This window comes from Watersipora subatra, chromosome 8 (assembly GCF_963576615.1).
Source record: "Watersipora subatra chromosome 8, tzWatSuba1.1, whole genome shotgun sequence".
Taxonomy (NCBI): Eukaryota; Metazoa; Bryozoa; class Gymnolaemata; order Cheilostomatida; family Watersiporidae; genus Watersipora; species Watersipora subatra.
The window spans coordinates 39,051,660-39,071,464 of NC_088715.1; the positions used below are offsets into that span (position 1 = coordinate 39,051,660).

Below are 19,805 nucleotides of genomic sequence, written 5' to 3' on the forward strand. Positions count from 1 at the left end.
GCCCACGACCAAAGTGATATTGGAAAAAAAGAAAGGGTATACTGATGGTTGAGAAATGCAATATTAGCAGTCAAATGACACTGCAATGCAATAGGATAACTGCAATGGTAGCTGTAATTTACTGGGTGTGGGTGTTATTATATACAACAAACAGCAATAATGAAAGAAAAGATTATATGTTTATATATCTCCCCTGCAATAGGAGAAATGCAATATTAGAAGAAAAATGCACTGATATTATTAGAATAACCAATATTATTAATATAGTAATAATAGAAAACCAATGCACAATTTTGTTTACATTTCAAAGCGTCATAGCTAACAATATCAAGAAGTATCAAGAAGAATATCCAAACTTATAATTAAATATCGTAATCTCATAAAAATCGTTAGAAAAAAATATCATCGTCATTTCCTTTACTTACACTGCGTTGGACATCAGTTAGAATACTGAAGTACTCAAATGTGTCTGAAATGTCAGTTAATTTGAAATCGGCAAAAATGAAACGATTTCAGTACTCCTACGTTAATCACCGAAACCTTCGGCAATTCGACAATGCTATAGACTGGTGAAAAGTGCACGTTATTTTTTCGTGAAATGCGTACGATTTAATCGTTCTATCCTTTGTCGCTCGGCGTTTCAATTTCCGGTCTTAACTTTTATAAAAGTGAGGCTTGGCAAGTTTTAATAACGATTTTCGTCCAAATAAATCTGTCTATTTGTGTATAATCTGATCAGATGGGTAAGTTTTAAGATAATAACGACGGTTTAAAAAGACTTGGTAACATATTTAAATAGGTTTGTATGTGTTTTGTATCGTTATTATACTTTAACGACTTCACAAAACGATGGTTAAATTTGTTGATGAAATTTTGATACATACAAGGGTTCGTCTCATGGTTGATGAATAATTTTCGGGAGTTGTGTGCACATGTGCATTTATCGTATATCTCCCAACCAATCGCTTCGCTCTGTTTGGTCGTGGGATAATATAATTTTAAGGTTGAACGATTTCTCATTCCTACGAAAGCTGTTAACATAAAAAAGATGGAAAAATTCTGTTTCCTAAAGATTTAAAATTAAGTCTTTAAAACATGCTGCTCATATTACTTTTGAAAGGCATATAAGCATTATATTTCATGCAGTTTATGCCTTGAAGCAAATTTTATACATGTAGGTGTTCTTGTTAAAATTTCTTTAAAGTTTTTGAACTATTTAAAAAATACCTTGCTTAAGGGATGATACTACAAATTCATTGGCTTAATGTTTTCCATTATAAGAGTCGTGTTTGTCTGTCTGTCTGTCCTAAAACATGCTGAAAGCTTGAGAAAAATAGGATCGCTTGTAACAGGGTTTAAGCTTGGGACGTTTTGATTGGTCGACTAGCACTATCAGTTCCACCAATCAAATACCTTGTCACATACCCAGAAGGTTCACTATCTTCATTTCGTCTCCAAGGGCTAGTCTGAGATGTTATAAATGCACCCTTTTCACTGACCCACACATAAATAAAAAACTACCCCTTATCACTTCAACACCTCAGACTGATTGTCCCTTTTTGCTCGTGAATACTCCTTTCCACTGTGTGGAAAGAGGTATTCATGTACAAAGGTAAAAAACATACCCTTTATTATGAAAACACTCTAGAGTGTCAGGTCACTGAAAACACTGTGAAAACATGTTTTTTTTCGTCAAGCCCTTTGGAATCAATAAAAGAGAGTGAACCCCCTGGGGTCAAATATTGGGGTCAAATATTGAAATAATCGTGCAGGAACTCTTTCTGGTTTATCAGCACATCTGACACTCTCTTACTGAACGAGACTCTCAGCCTAGTAAAGTATGATTGCAGCCACGTCTACAGATTTAGTGACAATTTTGATGGAGAGACAACTTTATATTAATATAGAGTAGTTTCCTCTTAGAATAATATATAGCTGACATGCAATTGCATATATAGCTATGCAGCCATATCCATTCGACTAGTTGAATCACTTTATTCATACTTTTTGAGCAATGTGTTTCATACAACCAAAGTATTTGACAAACCATCTATGATAATTTAATATTAATAAACAACATCCCATTACCGATATAAAAGTTGCTGCATTTTATAGTTTTCTCAGATGTATTGCACCACCGTCAACTGCTATTGACTCCTGTTGTTTTTATCCCAGTATCTCACAAGTCAGCTATTTTTGAAACTCTTTATTTATACACCTAAATTGAAGTTTTGACCTTTTGCAAAAGAAACTAATTACAGGTGAACTGGTAAGATAGACATTACTTGTTTGGCTTTAGAGCCTGAAACTAGCTTTTGTCAGATTCATTATTAGTGCACTTTTAGAAAGGTTGATAGCGGCAAGATGTGAGACCCTCTCTGCCGAATGTACAAAAGCAGAACTAGGCTAGACTATGGTGATACCTTCAAGATATGCCACAATGATATATCCGGCTGAGGAGGAGGTGTTTGAACTAGGCCTGACTTTCACTTTTCCAACCTATAAGTTATATTTTATATGAGTAAACAAGAGGTCAACAGTTCAGACCGCTTTCAACTGTAGTTTGTCATTCATTATGGAAATCCGTTCTCATTGTCTTCACTTTCTATAACTAAACGAGAAGTAGGTTAAATAGCGTGCAGTTATATATAAATGCTGGAGAACTATACAACATTATTGTTATGTTATAGCAATAATGACCTAAACGGACAAAACAATTTATTTAAAGAATGACGAATCAGAGAAGTTCTTTACATGATAGAAATCATACAAACTGTACATCGCTAGTTTTAGAGATGTTTTGACAAGATTGGTAGAAATAAAAACAACTACAACTTCATTTATACTGTCTCAGCGAACAACTTTTTATAGCTAACCCAACAAGTTATAATTACCTTTCACAAGCGAAAAATGACTACGTAACATTTACCTGTCATTAGTTCAGACCATAGAGTTATCTTCCCCTAGAGTGATAACTACACGAGCATTTCCGGTGCCAACAAGGAGCGTTTAGGCCACGCCTCTTTTTTGTGCTAGTCAGTCGTAGTGATTGACTAGATGAATAACATCAGCCATGAGAAGGGTTAAACAAGGATCATGAATTTCCAGTTGAGATAGTAATTAATGCTCATATTAAAGAAATGATGATTATAGTTTATTACTCTAATATATGCTTATTATTTAAAGCAATTCAATACCTACCAGGGATTGCTAAACATATTATGGATATGTTTACTTTTTCATTTCCATAAACATAAATATTTCCATAATTTTAGGGAAATGGATATGGAAATTTTATTTTACAAGTATGGAAATGGTATGAAAATGGAAATAATATGGAAATGAATTATGGAAATGCTATGGAAATGGAAATAATATGGAAATGAAGGAGAGTAATGTTATGGAAATAATAAGGAAATGAATTATGGAAATGGAATTAATATGGAAATGGAAATAATATGGAAATGAATTATGGAAATGGAAATAATATGGAAATGAATTATGGAAATGGAAATAATATGGAAATAATATGGAAATGAATTATGGAAATAGAATTAATATGGAAATGAATTATAGAACTTTTATGGAAATGGAAATAATATGGAAATGAATTATGGAAATGTTATGGAAATAATATGGAAATGAAGTAGGGAAATGTTATGAAAATAGAAATAATATGGAAATGAATTATGGTAATGTTATGGAAATGGAAATAATATGGAAATGAATTATGAAAATGGAAATTGTGACATACACGTAATCCCTGATACCTACATAACTTGCCAAGGCACTGAATAGATAGTGAGTGAAAGTGAAGGTAATGCAAGCAGTTACTCATAGAGAACATACATAGTCATACTGGGGTTGTATTACATTGGTGTGATGGGAAGCTAATCAACTGCCATCAACTATGAGCTGTACTACCCGATGTTGCCCGAGTAATAAAAATGTCTTTGGACAGAAAATTTATTTTTATATAACATTCACGATTCTAACTTTTAAACTTCATATCATGAGAAAATATTTTTAAGCAATTTAAATGAATTAAGAGGAAAAAGAAAACAACTCTAAAGGTTTGCAAGCTCTTCAAACAACTACAATTTTTAAATTTCATATCATGAAAAAAGTGTTTTGTTGAAATAAATTAGGAAAAAAAATAAAACTGTAAATGTGTTTAAATGTAAAATAATTAGCAAGTAATAGCTAAATATAATCTGTTTAGCTATGATTACAATGAAAAATTATCTAATAAATAAGGTAATAAAAAAGTCTATTTTATTTTTATATAATTATAGTTAGTAGAATTAAGTATAATTTATTTTTATTTAACACATAACAACATTTACCATTTTAACTTTCAAACTACATATTATGAAAAGTGTTTTTTGTAATTGAAATAAATGAAGAGAAGAGAGAAAATAAAAACAACTGTAAATGTTTTCAAGCTTTTTCAAACAACTACCACTTTTAAACTTCATATCATGAAATAAGTTTTTTGTTAAAATGAATTAAGAAAAAAAAATGAAACTGCAAATGTGTTTAAATGTAAAATAATTAGTGAGTAATGATAAATATAATCTGTTTAGCTATGATTACAATAAAAAATTATTGTAATCATAGCTAATTTTTATTACTTTATTTAATAAACAAAGTAATTCACAACTACTTTTTTATTACTTTATTTAATAAATAAAGTAATAAAAAGTCTATTTTATTTTTAAATAATTATAATTCAGTATAATTAAGTATAATTTATTTTTATCTAACATATAACAACATTTGCCACTCTAACTTTCAAACTTTTTGCTTGCTTACATCAAGCAAAGATGTCCACTAACTAGTGGACATCTTTGCTTCAGCTAGTCTATGTATTTGATTGATATGTATTGAAATCTAATATTACATGCAAGGGCTGTTTGTGAACTGAGGTGACAATGAATCACTCTATCACCATACAATGTCAATACTTTCAGTTGATGGCAGTCGATTAGCTTCCCATCACACCAATGTAATGCAACCCCAGTATGACTATCTATCTTATCTATGAATAACCAATGATATACAGCCCCTCATGTGTGGGGGCTGTATATCATTGGAGTAACTGATTGCATTCACTCACTTACTTAACACCATCTATTCAGTGCCTTTGCAATGCATGTAAGTATGGAATTGCTTTAAATAATAAGCATATATTAGAGTAATAAACTATAATCATCATTTCTTTAATATGAGCAATAATTACTATCTTGACTGGAAATTCCTGATCATTCTCATAGCTGACGTTATTGTTCTGTCGATCACTACGATTGACTAGCACAAAAAAGGGGCGTGGCCTAAACGCTCCTTGTTGGCACCGAAAACGCTCGTGTTGTTGAATGCGCAGTTATCACTCTAGGGGGAGATAACTCTATGGTTCAGACTGACCGATAAACGGGCCTCCCATGGGTCATCAAGGCCTACCAGTCATGCCAACAAAAATCTCATACAATTTTCTGCCTGGTACTTGCCATAACAAGCTAACACAAGTATAACAAAGTATACGCTTGAGAAAGGTTGTAGATGTTAATAATAACACAATAATAATAGCATAATAATAATAACGTAAGGATTCACTAGTTCTTTTAAAGTTCTATTTTGATGTTTTTTGCAATAACAATTACATGGCTCACTCGGCGGGCCGGTCAGCTGATATCTTATAAACAATGCTCACTAGTCTCACAAATAATGGAACTTTAGTTGTGCTGCTAGTTGAAAATACCTTTAATGATCTAAGCCACTATTAAATTTTAGACAAACTGTCTAAAGTTATTATCACCGTAAAGTTACTTGACAAAACTTTCCATGTTTTTGCTAACAATAAAATCAAATCATTATTCTTACTATTTTTTGTCAACTAAAAATCTGATGAGTCTTTACGGAGTTAAAACTAAAGCTGCCCTTGTGGTGTTTTTAATTTGATAGGAAACATTACTACATGGTCGATTCACACCAATATTTATAATTCCTTCAAATTGTGCATCATATGGCAATAAAAGTCAACACACTTTATTGTCTAGTTAGAAAATTATACCTCAGTTTTGTAATCTTACCCACACAAGTAAGTAATGCACTTTAAACTATAGTAGACATTACTCTAGAATAACCAATACTATATACAGACACTCAAGAGGTTTCTAACATGACTAGACAAGAAAACAAAGAGATCTCTTTAATGATATCACATCTAGGTATGCGTGTTTGAGAAAAACAGAGCTAATCTTACTGCGGGCTTTCTGTTTACATATGAAAGAGACCCGCACAACGTCAGACTTAATGCTAAGGTATTGATTTTTGGAAAATGTTAAGAAATCTGTCTAATACCACGTATTTTAATTTTTTCGACTTTATCAATGTTGTTGTTGTAAAACCCTGTAAACCAAAAACAAAAATATCTGTGGATAGAGTACTTGTAAAAGTGTTATTATTGTAAATGCTAGCATACACATGTAGGAGACAAGAGACCAAATTATCAAAACTCCGCAAATAAGCGATATTAATAAGGTGACAGTTTGTTGCAAACAAACCTGCTATGAATATTAACCAATCACAACTCAGTAAAATACAAACAGAAAGTGCTAATGAATCACAAATTATGAAATAATTTTGAATTTGAACTTTGAATCCAGAAGCCTGGTAAAGGTATGTACGTCGATGCAAGAGCATACATCAAAATATACCAAGCAAACATAGCCCCAATACCACAGGAAGTACGGGCCACTGAGCAACCACTAAAGAAGATAGACTGGCAGCTTTGCTTGTTTGTGGTTCTGTTGCTGTAACTTGTAATTCCTGCGAAGATTGCATGGTTTCCGAATTCGACATGTTTGGCCGTCTAGTGATAGTTGCTGTTTGCGTAGAGTTTTGGAAAGTAGAAACTGGTTTTGTTGAAGAGGTTTGCTGCTTTGTTGTTGATGAGGTGGTTGTTTTTATAGGTGTGGTTACTGCAGTTGTTTGTTCAGGTACAGTCATAGAGATTGGTAGTTTAGTAGTAGTAGCAGCAGTTGGTAGTTTAGATGTTTGAGACAAAGAAACGGGTTTCGTTAAAGAGGTTTGCTGTAATGTTGTTGATGAGATCGTTGTTGTCATAGGTGTGGTTAGTGCAGTCGTTTGTGCAGGTGTAGTCATAGAAGTCATTCGATTAGTAGTAGTCGCAGCAGTTGGTAGTTTAGATGTTTGAGAAATAGAAACTGGTTTTGTTGAAGAGGTTTGCTGCAAGGTTGTTGATGAGATGGTTGTTGTCATAGGTGTGGTTAGTGCAGTCGTTTGTGCAGGTATAGTCGTAGGGGTCGGCCGATTCGTAGTAGTTGCAGCAGTTGGTAGTTTAGCTGTTTGGGAAATAGAAACTGATTTTGTTGAAGAGGCTTGCTGTTTGGTTGTCAATGATATGGTTGTTTTCATAGGTGTGGTTACTGCAGCTGTTTGTTCAGATATAGTCATAGGGGTCGACCGTTTAGTAGTAGTTGCAGCAGTTGGTAGTTTAGTTGTTTGAGAAGTTGAAACTGGTTTTGTTGAAGAGGCTTGCTGTTTGGTTGTCAATGATGTGGTTGTTTCCATAGGTGTGGTTACTGCAATCGTTTGTTCAGGTGTAGTCGTAGAAGTCGTTCGATTAATAGTAGTTGCAGCAGTTTGTAGTTTAGTTGTTTGAGAAATTGAAACTGGTTTTGTTGAAGAGGCTTGCTGTTTGGTTGTCAATGATGTGGTTGTTTTCATAGGTGTGGTTACTGCAATCGTTTGTTCAGGTGTAGTCGTAGAAGTCGTTCGATTAGTAGTAGTTGCAGCAGTTTGTAGTTTAGATGTTTGAGAAATAGAAACTGGTTTTGTTGAAGAGGTTTGCTGCAATGTTGTTGATGAGATCGTTGTTGTCATAGGTGTGGTTACTTCAGTTGTTTGTGCAGGTATAGTCGTAAAGATTGGTCGTTTAGTAGTAGTTGCAGCAGTTGGTAGTTTAGATGTTTGAGAAATAGAAACTGGTTTTGTTGAAGAGGTTTGCTGTTTTGTCGTTGATGAGGTGGTTGTTTTTATAGGTGTGGTTACTGCGGTTGTTTGTTCAGATATAGCTGTAGGGGTCAGCCGTTTCGTAGTAGTTGCCGCAGTTGGTAGTTTAGATGTTTGAGAAATAGAAACTGGTTTTGTTGAAGCGGCTTGCTGCTTGGTTGTCAATGATGTGGTTGTTTTCATAGGTGTGGTTACTGCAGTTGTTTGTTCAGGTGTAGTCGTAGAAGTCGTTCGATTAGTAGTAGTTGCAGCAGTTTGTAGTTTAGATGTTTGAGAAACAGAAACTGGTTTTGTTGAAGAGGTTTGATGCAATGTTGTTGATGAGATCGTTGTTGTCATAGGTGTGGTTAGTGCAGTCGTTTGTGCAGGTATAGTCGTAAAGATTGGTCGTTTAGTAGTAGTTGCAGCAGTTGATAGTTTAGATGTTTGAGAAATAGAAACTGGTTTTGTTGAAGAGGTTTGCTGTTTTGTCGTTGATGAGGTGGTTGTTTTCATAGGTGTGGTTAGTGCAGTTGTTTGTTCAGGTATAATTGTAGGGGTCGGCTGTTTAGCAGTAGTTGCAGCAGTTGGTAGTTTAGATGTTTGAGAAATAGAAACTGGCTTTGTTGAAGAGGTTTGCTGTTTTGCCGTTGATGAGGTGGTTGTTTTTATAAGTGTGGTTACTGCAGTTGTTTGTTCAGATATAGTCGCAGGGGTCGGCCGATTCGTAGTAGTTGCAGCAGTTGGTAGTTTAGCTGTTTGGGAAATAGAAACTGATTTTGTTGAAGAGGCTTGCTGTTTGGTTGTCAATGATATGGTTGTTTTCATAGGTGTGGTTACTGCAGCTGTTTGTTCAGATATAGCCATAGGGGTCGACTGTTTAGTAGTAGTTGCAGCAGTTTGTAGTTTAGTTGTTTGAGAAATTGAAACTGGTTTTGTTGAAGAGGCTTGCTGTTTGGTTGTCAATGATGTGGTTGTTTTCATAGGTGTGGTTACTGCAATCGTTTGTTCAGGTGTAGTCGTAGAAGTCGTTCGATTAGTAGTAGTTGCAGCAGTTTGTAGTTTAGTTGTTTGAGAAATTGAAACTGGTTTTGTTGAAGAGGCTTGCTGTTTGGTTGTCAATGATGTGGTTGTTTTCATAAATGTGGTTTCTGCAATCGTTTGTTCAGGTGTAGTCGTAGAAGTCGTTCGATTAGTAGTAGTTGCAGCAGTTTGTAGTTTAGATGTTTGAGAAATAGAAACTGGTTTTGTTGAAGAGGTTTGCTGTTTTGTCGTTGATGAGGTGGTTGTTTTTATAGGTGTGGTTACTGCAGTTGTTTGTTCAGATATAGCCGTAGGGGCCGGCCGTTTCGTAGTAGATGCAGCAGTTGGTAGTTTAGTTGTTTGGGAAATAGAAACTGGTTTTGTTGAAGCAGCTTGCTGCTTGGTTGTTGGTGATGTGGTTGTTTTTATAAGTGTGGTTACTGCAGTTGTTTGTTCAGGTATAGTCGTAGAGATTGGTCGTTTGGTAGTAGTTGCAGCAGTTGGTAGTTTAGATGTTTGAGAAATAAAAGCCGGTTTTGTTGAAGAGGTTTGCTGTTTGGTTGTCGATGATATGGTTGTTTTCATAGGTGTGGTTACTGCAGCTGTTTGTTCAGATATAGTCATAGGGGTCGACCGTTTAGTAGTAGTTGCAGCAGTTGGTAGTTTAGTTGTTTGAGAAATTGAAACTGGTTTTGTTGAAGAGGCTTGCTGTTTGGTTGTCAATGATGTGGTTGCTTTCATAGGTGTGGTTACTGCAATCGTTTGTTCAGGTGTAGTCGTAGAAGTCGTTCGATTAGTAGTAGTTGCAGCAGTTTGTAGTTTAGTTGTTTGAGAAATTGAAACTGGTTTTGTTGAAGAGGCTTGCTGTTTGGTTGTCAATGATGTGGTTGTTTTCATAGGTGTGGTTACTGCAATCGTTTGTTCAGTTGTAGTCATAGAAGTCGTTCGATTAGTAGTAGTTGCAGCAGTTTGTAGTTTAGTTGTTTGAGAAATTGAAACTGGTTTTGTTGAAGAGGCTTGCTGTTTGGTTGTCAATGATGTGGTTGTATTCATAGGTGTGGTTACTGCAATCGTTTGTTCAGGTGTAGTCATAGAAGTCGTTCGATTAGTAGTAGTTGCAGCAGTTTGTAGTTTAGTTGTTTGAGAAATTGAAACTGGTTTTGTTGAAGAGGCTTGCTGTTTGGTTGTCAATGATGTGGTTGTTTTCATAGGTGTGGTTACTGCAATCGTTTGTTCAGGTGTAGTCGTAGAAGTCGTTCGATTAGTAGTAGTTGCAGCAGTTTGTAGTTTAGATGTTTGAGAAATAAAACCTGGTTTTTTTGAAGAGGTTTGCTGCAATGTTGTTGATGAGATCATTGTTGTCATAGGTGTTGTTAGTGCAGTCGTTTGTGCAGGTATAGTCGTAAAGATTGGTCGTTTAGTAGTAGTCGCAGCAGTTGATAGTTTAGATGTTTGAGAAATAGAAACTGGTTTTGCTGAAGAGATTTGCTGTTTTGTCGTTGATGAGGTGGTTGTTTTTTTAGGTGTGGTTACTTCAGTTGTTTGTTGAGATATAGTCGTAGGGGTCGGCCATTTCGTAGTAGTTGCAGCAGTTGGTAGTTTAGATGTTTGAGAAATAGATACTGGTTTTGTTGAAGAGGTTTGCTGTTTTGTCATTGATGAGGTTGTTGTTTTTATAGGTGTGGTTACTGCAGTTGTTTGTTCAGATATAGTCGTAGGGGTTGGCCGATTCGTAGTAGTTGCAGCAGTTTGTAGTTTATTTGTTTGAGAAATTGAAACTGGTTTTGTTGAAGAGGCTTGCTGTGTGGTTGTCAATGATGTGGTTGTTTTCATAGTTATGGTTACTGCAATCGTTTGTTCAGGTGTAGTCGTAGAAGTCGTACGATTAGTAGTAGTTGCAGCAGTTTGTAGTTTAGATGTTTGAGAAATAGAAACTGGTTTTGTTGAAGAGGTTTGCTGCAATGTTGTTGATGAGATCGTTGTTGTCATAGGTGTGGTTACTTCAGTTGTTTGTGCAGGTATAGTCGTAAAGATTGGTCGTTTAGTAGTAGTTGCAGCAGTTGATAGTTTAGATGTTTGAGAAATAGAAACTGGTTTTGTTGAAGAGGTTTGCTGTTTTGTCGTTGATGAGGTGGTTGTTTTTATAGGTGTGGTTACTGCAGTTGTTTGTTCAGATATAGTCGTAAGGGTCAGCCGTTTCGTAGTAGTTGCAGCAGTTGGTAGTTTAGATGTTTGAGAAATAGAAACTGGTTTTGTTGAAGAGGTTTGCTGTTTTGTCGTTGATGAGGTGGTTGTTTTTATAGGTGTGGTTACTGCAGTTGTTTGTTCAGATATAGCCGTAGGGGCCGGCCGTTTCGTAGTAGATGCAGCAGTTGGTAGTTTAGTTGTTTGAGAAATAGAAACTGGTTTTGTTGAAGCAGCTTGCTGCTTGGTTGTTGGTGATGTGGTTGTTTTTATAAGTGTGGTTACTGCAGTTGTTTGTTCAGGTATAGTCGTAGAGATTGGTCGTTTAGTAGTAGTTGCAGCAGTTGGTAGTTTAGTTGTTTGAGAAATAAAAGCCGGTTTTGTTGAAGAGGTTTGCTGTTTGGTTGTCGATGATATGGTTGTTTTCATAGGTGTGGTTACTGCAGCTGTTTGTTGAGATATAGTCGTAGGGGTTGGCCGTTTCGTAGTAGTTGCAGCAGTTGGTAGTTTAGATGTTTGAGAAATAAAAACTGGTTCTGTTGAAGAGGTTTGCTGTTTTGTCATTGATGAGGTTGTTGTTTTTATAGGTGTGGTTACTGCAGTTGTTTGTTCAGATATAGTCGTAGGGGTCGGCCGATTCATAGTAGTTGCAGCAGTTGGCAGTTTAGTTGTTTGGGAAATAGAAACTGGTTTTGTTGAAGAGGCTTGCTGTTTGGTTGTCAATGATGTGGTTGTTTTCATAGGTGTGGTTACTGCAGCTGTTTGTTCAGATATAGTCGTAGGGGTCGGCCGTTTTGTAGTAGTTGCAGCAGTTGGTAGTTTAGTTGTTTGAGAAATAGAAACTGGTTTTGTTGACGATGTTTGCTCTTTGGTTGTCAATGATGTGGTTGTTTTCACAGGTGTGGTTACTGCAGTTGTTTGTTCACGTATAGTTGTAGAGGTCGGTCGTTTAGTAGTCGTCGCAGCAGTTGGTAGTTTAGATGTTTGAGAAATAGAAACTGGTTTAGTTGAAGCGGCTGGTTGCGTGGTTGTCGGTGATGTGGTTGTTTTCCTAGGTTTGGTTACTGCAGTTGTTTGTTCATGTATAGTCGTAGAATTTGGTTGTTTAGTAGTAGTTGCAGCAGTTGGTATTTGAGATGTTTCAAAAGTAGAAACTGGTTTTGTTGAAGAGGTTTGCTGCTTGGCTGTCGATGATGTGGTTGTTTCTATAGGATTGGATACTACAGTCGTTTGTGTAGGTATAGTCATAGAGATTGGTTGTTTAGTCGTAGTCGCAGCAGTTGGTAGTTGTGATGTTTGAGAAGTAGAAACTTGTTTTGTTGAATAGGGTTGCTGTATTATTGTTGATGATATGATTGTCTCCGTAGGCATGGTTACTGCAGTTGTTAGTTTAGGTACAGTCGTAGAAGTAGTTTGTTTAGTAGTAGCTCTAGCAGTTAGTAATTTAGATGTTTGAGAAGTGGAAACTGGTTTTGTGGATGAGGCTTGCTGCTTTGTCATTGATGAGATGGTTGTTTTCATAGGTGTAGCTACTGCACTTGTCTGGTCAGGTATAGTTGTAGAGACTGGCCGTTTACTAGGGGTTGCAGCAGATGGTATTGTAGATGTTGGTGACACAGAAACCAGTTTTGGAGAAGTTTGTTGTTTGGTTGTTGATGATGTGGTTGTTGTCATAGATGTAATTGCCACAGTTGTTTGTTCAAGCATGGTCATAGAGGTCGACTTTTTGCTTGCAGTTGAAGTAGTTGTTTGTTTAGTCGTTTGAGATGTAAAAGCTGGTCTTGTAGAAAAAGTTTTCTGATTGGTGATTGAGGTGACTGGTTCTATAGGTGTGGTTGATGTAGTTGTTTGTCTAGGTATAGTCGTTGTGCTTGGCCATTCAGTAATAGTCGTAGAGGTTGTTAGTATGGTTGTTTGAGAAGTAGAAACTGTTTTTGTTGAAGTGGCCGGCAGGTTTCTTGTTCTCATGGATTCAGAAGCTGTGGTAGGGTCGATTTTTTCTCTGGTTATTTCATCATAGTTCTCTGTTGTATTTCCATCTATTGTTACTGGATGTAGCGCTAAAATGGTCACCAATTAAAAATGTTTTATGTATTTGGCTTAAAAGGTTTCAAAGCATTTTATACACCTTTGTTTGGCAGAAGAAAAAAACTTCAAACATTCACATGTTTTGCGGTTAATCACCATTCACTACCTACCTTCTTCAATGATAGCATATATGGCGTACTCATATCCTCTTATGTACCTTTTGTATGGTGTCACCTCATAGATTTTTGTATCCCCAATATGAATGTATGGATTGTCAGCAACTGTAATATAAAACACTGAATAATTATAGCCATTATTTCATGTCCGTATTGTTGACTTTACAATGGTTAAGTTATATCAAAGCACCATATATGAAAAAGAAAAGTACTATTTATACAAAGACATATTGATGCAAACTTACTGCGACCTACACCCATTCGTCCAATCACTGTAGAGTGCGCAGCTATGTTGTAGAATCCTAACACATCTCCTTTTTTCACATAAACAGGTTCCTCAATTGATAGCTACAGATAATAATTTACTGATTCATATCATTTTTAATAAGCGATATAAAAAGGCTTATAATAAGTAATAGAAGAAAATTGTTTTAGTTGATTTGAGTACAACCTGAAACTAATTTCTGAGAGTTTTGCAAATGATTAATAAAACAAGCATCAAAATATGTGAGAAGATGATACTGACCACTGTCAAACCTTTAGATTCTGGCTTAGCAGTAATATTGTGTATTTTTTGATAACACTTCTCCGAACTACACGCTAACACTTCCTGCCTGTATATACCTATTTCAATGGAGAGAGCAGATCTCGCATCAAACCTAAAAATTGTAAAAGATAGAAAACAGATGATGAAAAGCCTCATAGCCTCACAGTTCACAAAAAGTCATAAGCGGTGTATAATTTCTCTGGAAACAATGTATAATTTCAACTAAGTATTTATTAAACGCTTGCTAGAGTTACTTTCGGCTTACAATCATGAATCTCAAAATTGACCCCAAAGTGTGGCTAAATTAACTGACATTTAGCCCTAATGCATGTAAAAGCGTTTTTCAAACTCTGTCATCATGTACACTAATTAGGTTATACAGCGGTCTGAATAATTCAGACCTGGATAGTTTGAATATCTGCTTAATTCAAACATTTGTGTAACTTCCTGTGTCTCTATATCAGTTACCAAAGTAAATAGTCCGACTAATTCTAACCAACTCTGGCTAATTTAACTACAAGATTGTAAAATTGTGGTGAAATAAGCGCAATTCCTGTGACATATCTTTCTTCGCGATTGTGACAGATGTGTTAGTTTAATACGTCAAACTTTAGATTGTCAGCTAACAAATGAATGAATAGATAAATTGTGCTACTTATACAAGTCATCTTTAATATATGAACTTTTAAAAAAAGTGAAAATGGACTCACTGTAAAAATATTGTGTGCTACAATCATGCATCAAACTTGAGCAATGGTGAACATTAATTGTGGATACCAAAGTGAATAATCAAAGGCTAATCAATATTTGCAGGTACAAACTTTATTCAAAGCTTTTTCTACTTTTGTGAACATGTTTTTAGAATTGAAATATAATTACAAAATGGCACATTGTCAGTATAAGGCGGGTACTGTTAATGAAATTTAAAAAGGAGTAAAATCAAGTGAGATAGTAAAAAAAAATAAAGCTTTTAAATCTGCTGTATCAACGGGTATTAAGTTTTAAATTGGCCGTATCAACGGGGATTAAGAATAAAGAAAAGGTTTTTTATGCCAAGACGCCCGAATTTCTGATTGTTGTCAAAATTTGTCAAGGTTGTCAATTCCGAAATCAAACTTTTGTCAATTGGATTTCGGAACTTGACACACTTCTGAAACAAACTCTGACAACGCAAATGCCAGACTCTGCTTTTGAATAAGTCTGTGTATGTCAATCTTTTGTACATCTATTGTACATTGTAATAAGCATATATGATCAGTAATACCGTAAATCCTGTAAGTAAACGTCATGGCACTCTATTTTTCAATCTTTCCTTTGTAGTGGCGGTCAATTAAAGGCGGCGTTCAAATTGAGGCTGGCGGTGTATTTTTATAATGGCTTGTCAGAATTTTTGAAAGGAAATTTCTTTCTATTACGGGCGAAGCGAATGTCTCCTATATTTCGATCTCTTTTTTTCCGGTAGAGCGGTATTAAACCATTTGAATACAATAAATCTGCTAACTTACATTACCTCTAACTTATCAAAAATATATTAATAAATATGCATCCAGAAACAGAGAGATATCTCTACCAGTTGATACCTATTGTTTGCAATTGACCTGCAATGATATTATAGCCTGTGTCCTTCTTTGCAATTTATTGAAGCTTTCAATTTGTATTTCATTCCAAATTTGAAGAAATATTTCTATTTTATATCTATATTTAATCAATATATATATCATTGCACCCATTGATATGTTTGTTACAGTTTGCAGCCAAATCTAGTTTTTATGCACAATAAAATTGAGTTATGATCATCGATCCATTGTAAGCCATGTTAAGATAGCCGCAAGGATGTTATTAAATAACATAACTTATAAGCTTATAAATATGCTACAAGTCTGCATATTTATAAGTTTTATAAAAATAAACTATCAAATGATAGAAATATTCATGAACAATGTGACATAAACGAACCATACGTATAATGCATGCAGAAACAAAAACTACCGTTTTGAAAACAAAAAATATTTCCATTGTTTGCTCGGATAGCCTTGTTCTGATTGATGCTTTTGATGGAGCAAACATCTTTTAGTTGTACAATACCTTCCACACTATCTTCTGGTCTCAAATGTTCTTTTGAACTGCTGAGCCAGTCGATATTAGCATCCAAACAACTTTTGGCAGAGAAAAGCTTTTACCCTCTGCATTTAGCACAAAAGTTTGCTCGCTAAAAGTTATCTTCGGCCCAAAACTTGCAAACCGTTTTTATATGCTTGTTCTCCGAAGTATTAAGACTGCGTTGAACAAGAAACTATTATTAGCCTGTGACAAATAATAAATTATCTCTATGGAGTTGCTTTCAAAGTTCATCTACCACCGTAAATTTAAACCATTTTCTTTATACGTACAGGTACTTCGAAGTACAAAGATCACATTAAACAAGCACCTACTATTAGCCTGAGACCGTTATTGATAGTTTTTATGGTGCTGCTTTCAGAGTTTTAGCAAAACAAGCAAAAATCAAAATGCTGTGGAGTTGGACAACAAAAGAATTGAATGTTATTAATATAAACAATTACTAATTAGTACCGTTTTTGGAACACTTTTTCTACTGATCACGTGATATTATGGGTTCATAAAGATCAAAGATAATTAGCGGCGGTCAAATAGAGGTGGCGTTCAAATAGAGGGTGGCCCTCTATTTTGCAACCCTTCTTTCGTAGTGGCAGTCAAATAGAGGTGGCAGTCAATTATAGGTTTTATGGTATACATACGTACCTTATTCGTGATACCTGAGTAATGTTTCAATTTTTGAGTACATCATTAAAACTTAGATTAACAAATACAGTATTCAGTTTTACATGTACAAGTACAAGATACATTGAGAAACCACAGAGCGTAACAGACCATCAACAGCATGTTATTAGGCTAATGTTAAATAAAAGATATAGCACAATTCTTATGATTGAAACTCTGGTTAGTTCAAACCATTTGATTTGGTCACACTGAGTTTGAGTTATACAGACTCCACTGTATTTGCTTATAAAGGTTGAATATCCCTCAGCTGTTATTGGTTACTTTTGTTATGATGTCATTTTGCACAGCCTGCTGTCAGGATAATTATAAACAGCTCTACTTTCTTTCATTGTACCGTATATTGAAAAGTTTGGTGATATTAAAAATATTGAGTGCAGTTAGAATTTTATGAAGGAGCCGTTAGCATGTGTGATTGGCGTGTCATCTTTTCTCAAATGCCGCTACCTCTAAAAAGACAGTTGTCAGACCAATAGACAATACCAAAGACTATTAAATGTGTGGCCTGTCAATCTACAGGAGTAGCTAAGACCGTAGGCTATTAAATATGTGGCCTACCCTATCTCTATGACATGTCCATCCACAGGCATTCTGAGGGCATCTAGCACCATAGTGACATGAGCAAATGGCTGGAGCTCGAGATTTCTGGTGTTGTTTAAGACAATATTCTGATGACCTATGATGAACTCTGCAAGGTAATACAACTCAGCTCAAATGAGTATAATCATCTCTAACATAGAACATTTAGTTTTATTTACAGAGTTACATATTAGGGTTGTGATAAGAAGAACTGCACTCTGACTAAAAACCTATATATACATGTAGATAGATTCCTGAACTGATGAAATACAGAGAGTTTTTAGCTTAATGGTAGTTACACCTGGCAATATGCTGACCTTCCTCCATGAAAACTTACCAGAACTTGATAGTCTCGCTAACAGCCATATATTATCTAACAAACTTTTGGAATGAAAGCTATTCTCAGCCATTGATTTCTGCTTTTTATCTGTTGCCATAAAACTTATAACAATAGTAGTGTTAGGGTTGTCAGCAATGCTATAGCATGTAGCCATAAGTCTCTAGTAGTGTTAGGGTTGTCAGCAATGCTATAGCATGTATCCACAAGTCTCTAGTAGTGTTAGAGTTGTCAGCAATGCTATAGCATGTAGCCACAAGTTTCTAGTAGTGTTAGGGTTGTCAGCAATGCTATAGCATGTAGCCACAAGTCTCTAGTAGTGTTAGGGTTGTCAGCAATGCTATAGCATGTAGCCACAAGTTTCTAGTAGTGTTAGGGTTGTCAGCAATGCTATATCATGTAGCCACAAGTCAATAGTAGTGTTAGGGTTGTCAACAATGCATTAGCATGTAGCCACAAGTCTTTAGTAGTGTTAGGGTTGTCAGCAAGGCTATAGAATGTAGCCACAAGTCTCTAGTACTCTCAGGGTTGTCAGCAGTGCTATAGCATGTAGCCACAAGTTTCTAGTAGTGTTAAGGTTGTCAGCAATGCTATAGCATGCCGCCACAAGTTTCTAGTAGTGTAACAGTTAGGGTTGTCAGCAATGCTATAGCATGTAGCCACAAGTTTCTAGTAGTGTTAGGGTTGTCAGCAATGCTATTGCATATAGCCACAAGTTCCTAGTAGTGTTAGGGTTGTCAGCAATGCTATAGCATGTAGCCACAAGTCTCTAGTAGTGTTAGGGTTGTCAACAATGCTATAGCATGTAGCCACAAGTCTTTAGTAGTGTTAGGGTTGTCAGCAATGCTATAGAATGTAGCCACAAGTCTCTAGTACTCTTAGGGTTGTCAGCAATGCTATAGCATGTAGCCACAAGTTTCTAGTAATGTTAGGGTTGTCAGCAATGCTATAGCATGTAGCCACAAGTCTCTAGTAAAAAAGTTAAATCAAGTCTCAAGCACAATCTATTAGAAGCAGGAGTAGGACATGACAGTATTAATAGTAGTTGTCTTCTCTTTACACTATCATTAGCAGAGTATTATCTAACAAACTTCCAGAATGAAAGATTAGGTCAGTCATCACTTTAGATTTTTATCTATTGCTCAAAAACTATTGTGATAGTAGTTTTAGTGTTTTTAGCAACATTACAGCATACAAAAAATACACTTTGTACTATATACACTAGACAATGAGACACTAATTCAAAATTTATAATAATTAAAATCAAAATTCTGGACCCTAAATTACTTATCACTCTAAGCATGAGCCGTATACTTTCTACATCCATGTTCAGCAGTAAACTCTATAGCCTCAGTTTTTTTAGGAAGGAAGCTAAATTAAATCAAAAGAACATGTAGTAGATGCAGGGGTAAGGAATGGCTTACTATTAGTAGTTGTGTTCGCTTTGTCGTTTTAAAAACCCAATCACAAGCATATATGTTACTAAAAGAATGAGTAGGGAGTGGCATACTATTAGTAGTTGTGTTGACGTTGTCAATATGGAGAACCAATCGTATGCACACAAAGTACTAGAAGCTGGAGTAGGCGATGGCAGTACTAGTAGTAGTTGTGTTCCCTTTTCGAAATGAAGAACTAATCACAAATACTTATGCATAAGGAAGCTGAAAATACTATGAATATATTGATGTATTAATTGTAAATATTGTAGAAAAAGAGCTATCTAACTAGATAAAAAAAAACTATAAAGCAGACACTCTGGTGGTGGAATTAGATGTATTGTACAGTTTGTTACTATTTCAAAAACATAATTAGCTAGTCACAGCTTCAGTCTCAGAAGGCGAGTGATACTGAATGTCTAACCATTTCAAAGTCAGCTATTAGCACTTTTAAATATTTTATCACTTTGGTCAAGCTACGTTTTTCTAGCGAACAAAGTAAGCCACTTTTAATATTTACAGTATGTGATAATCACTCAAAGTCCATTCTAGGACATAGCAGCAAACAATACCAGTAACCACTGGCTAGAGATGAATCTGGAGAAGGTGTGTTCTACGTTTTTTTATCATACGAATTTAATCGGTTTAGGAACTTTCTAGAGGCGTATGATATAAGATGTTATAGT

General features: G+C 35.3%; 1 protein-coding gene across 1 annotated transcript; it reads right to left on the bottom strand.

The window, feature by feature from the left end:
* Positions 1–6,705: 6,705 nt before the first annotated feature.
* LOC137402540 (mucin-2-like) lies at positions 6,706–19,010 on the bottom strand. Its single transcript, XM_068089042.1, has 6 exons — positions 18,971–19,010; positions 17,326–17,455; positions 13,951–14,083; positions 13,670–13,772; positions 13,419–13,529; positions 6,706–13,280 (listed from the first exon to the last, which is right to left on the bottom strand). Exons 1-6 carry the CDS (start codon positions 19,008–19,010, stop codon positions 6,706–6,708), a joined length of 7,092 nt encoding a protein of 2,363 aa, XP_067945143.1.
* Between the last annotated feature and the right edge of the window lie 795 nt (positions 19,011–19,805).

Excerpts from the sequence above, each read along its gene's own strand:
- LOC137402540 (XM_068089042.1), bottom strand. The coding sequence starts at position 19,010 with ATGGATGTAGAAAGTATACGGCTCATGCTTAGAGTGATAA. Across the intron at positions 14,084-17,325 it reads GGACATGTCATAGAGATAGG|GTTTGATGCGAGATCTGCTC; the intron begins GTAGGCCACATA and ends TACAATTTTTAG. Across the intron at positions 13,281-13,418 it reads ATATGCTATCATTGAAGAAG|CGCTACATCCAGTAACAATA; the intron begins GTAGGTAGTGAA and ends TGACCATTTTAG.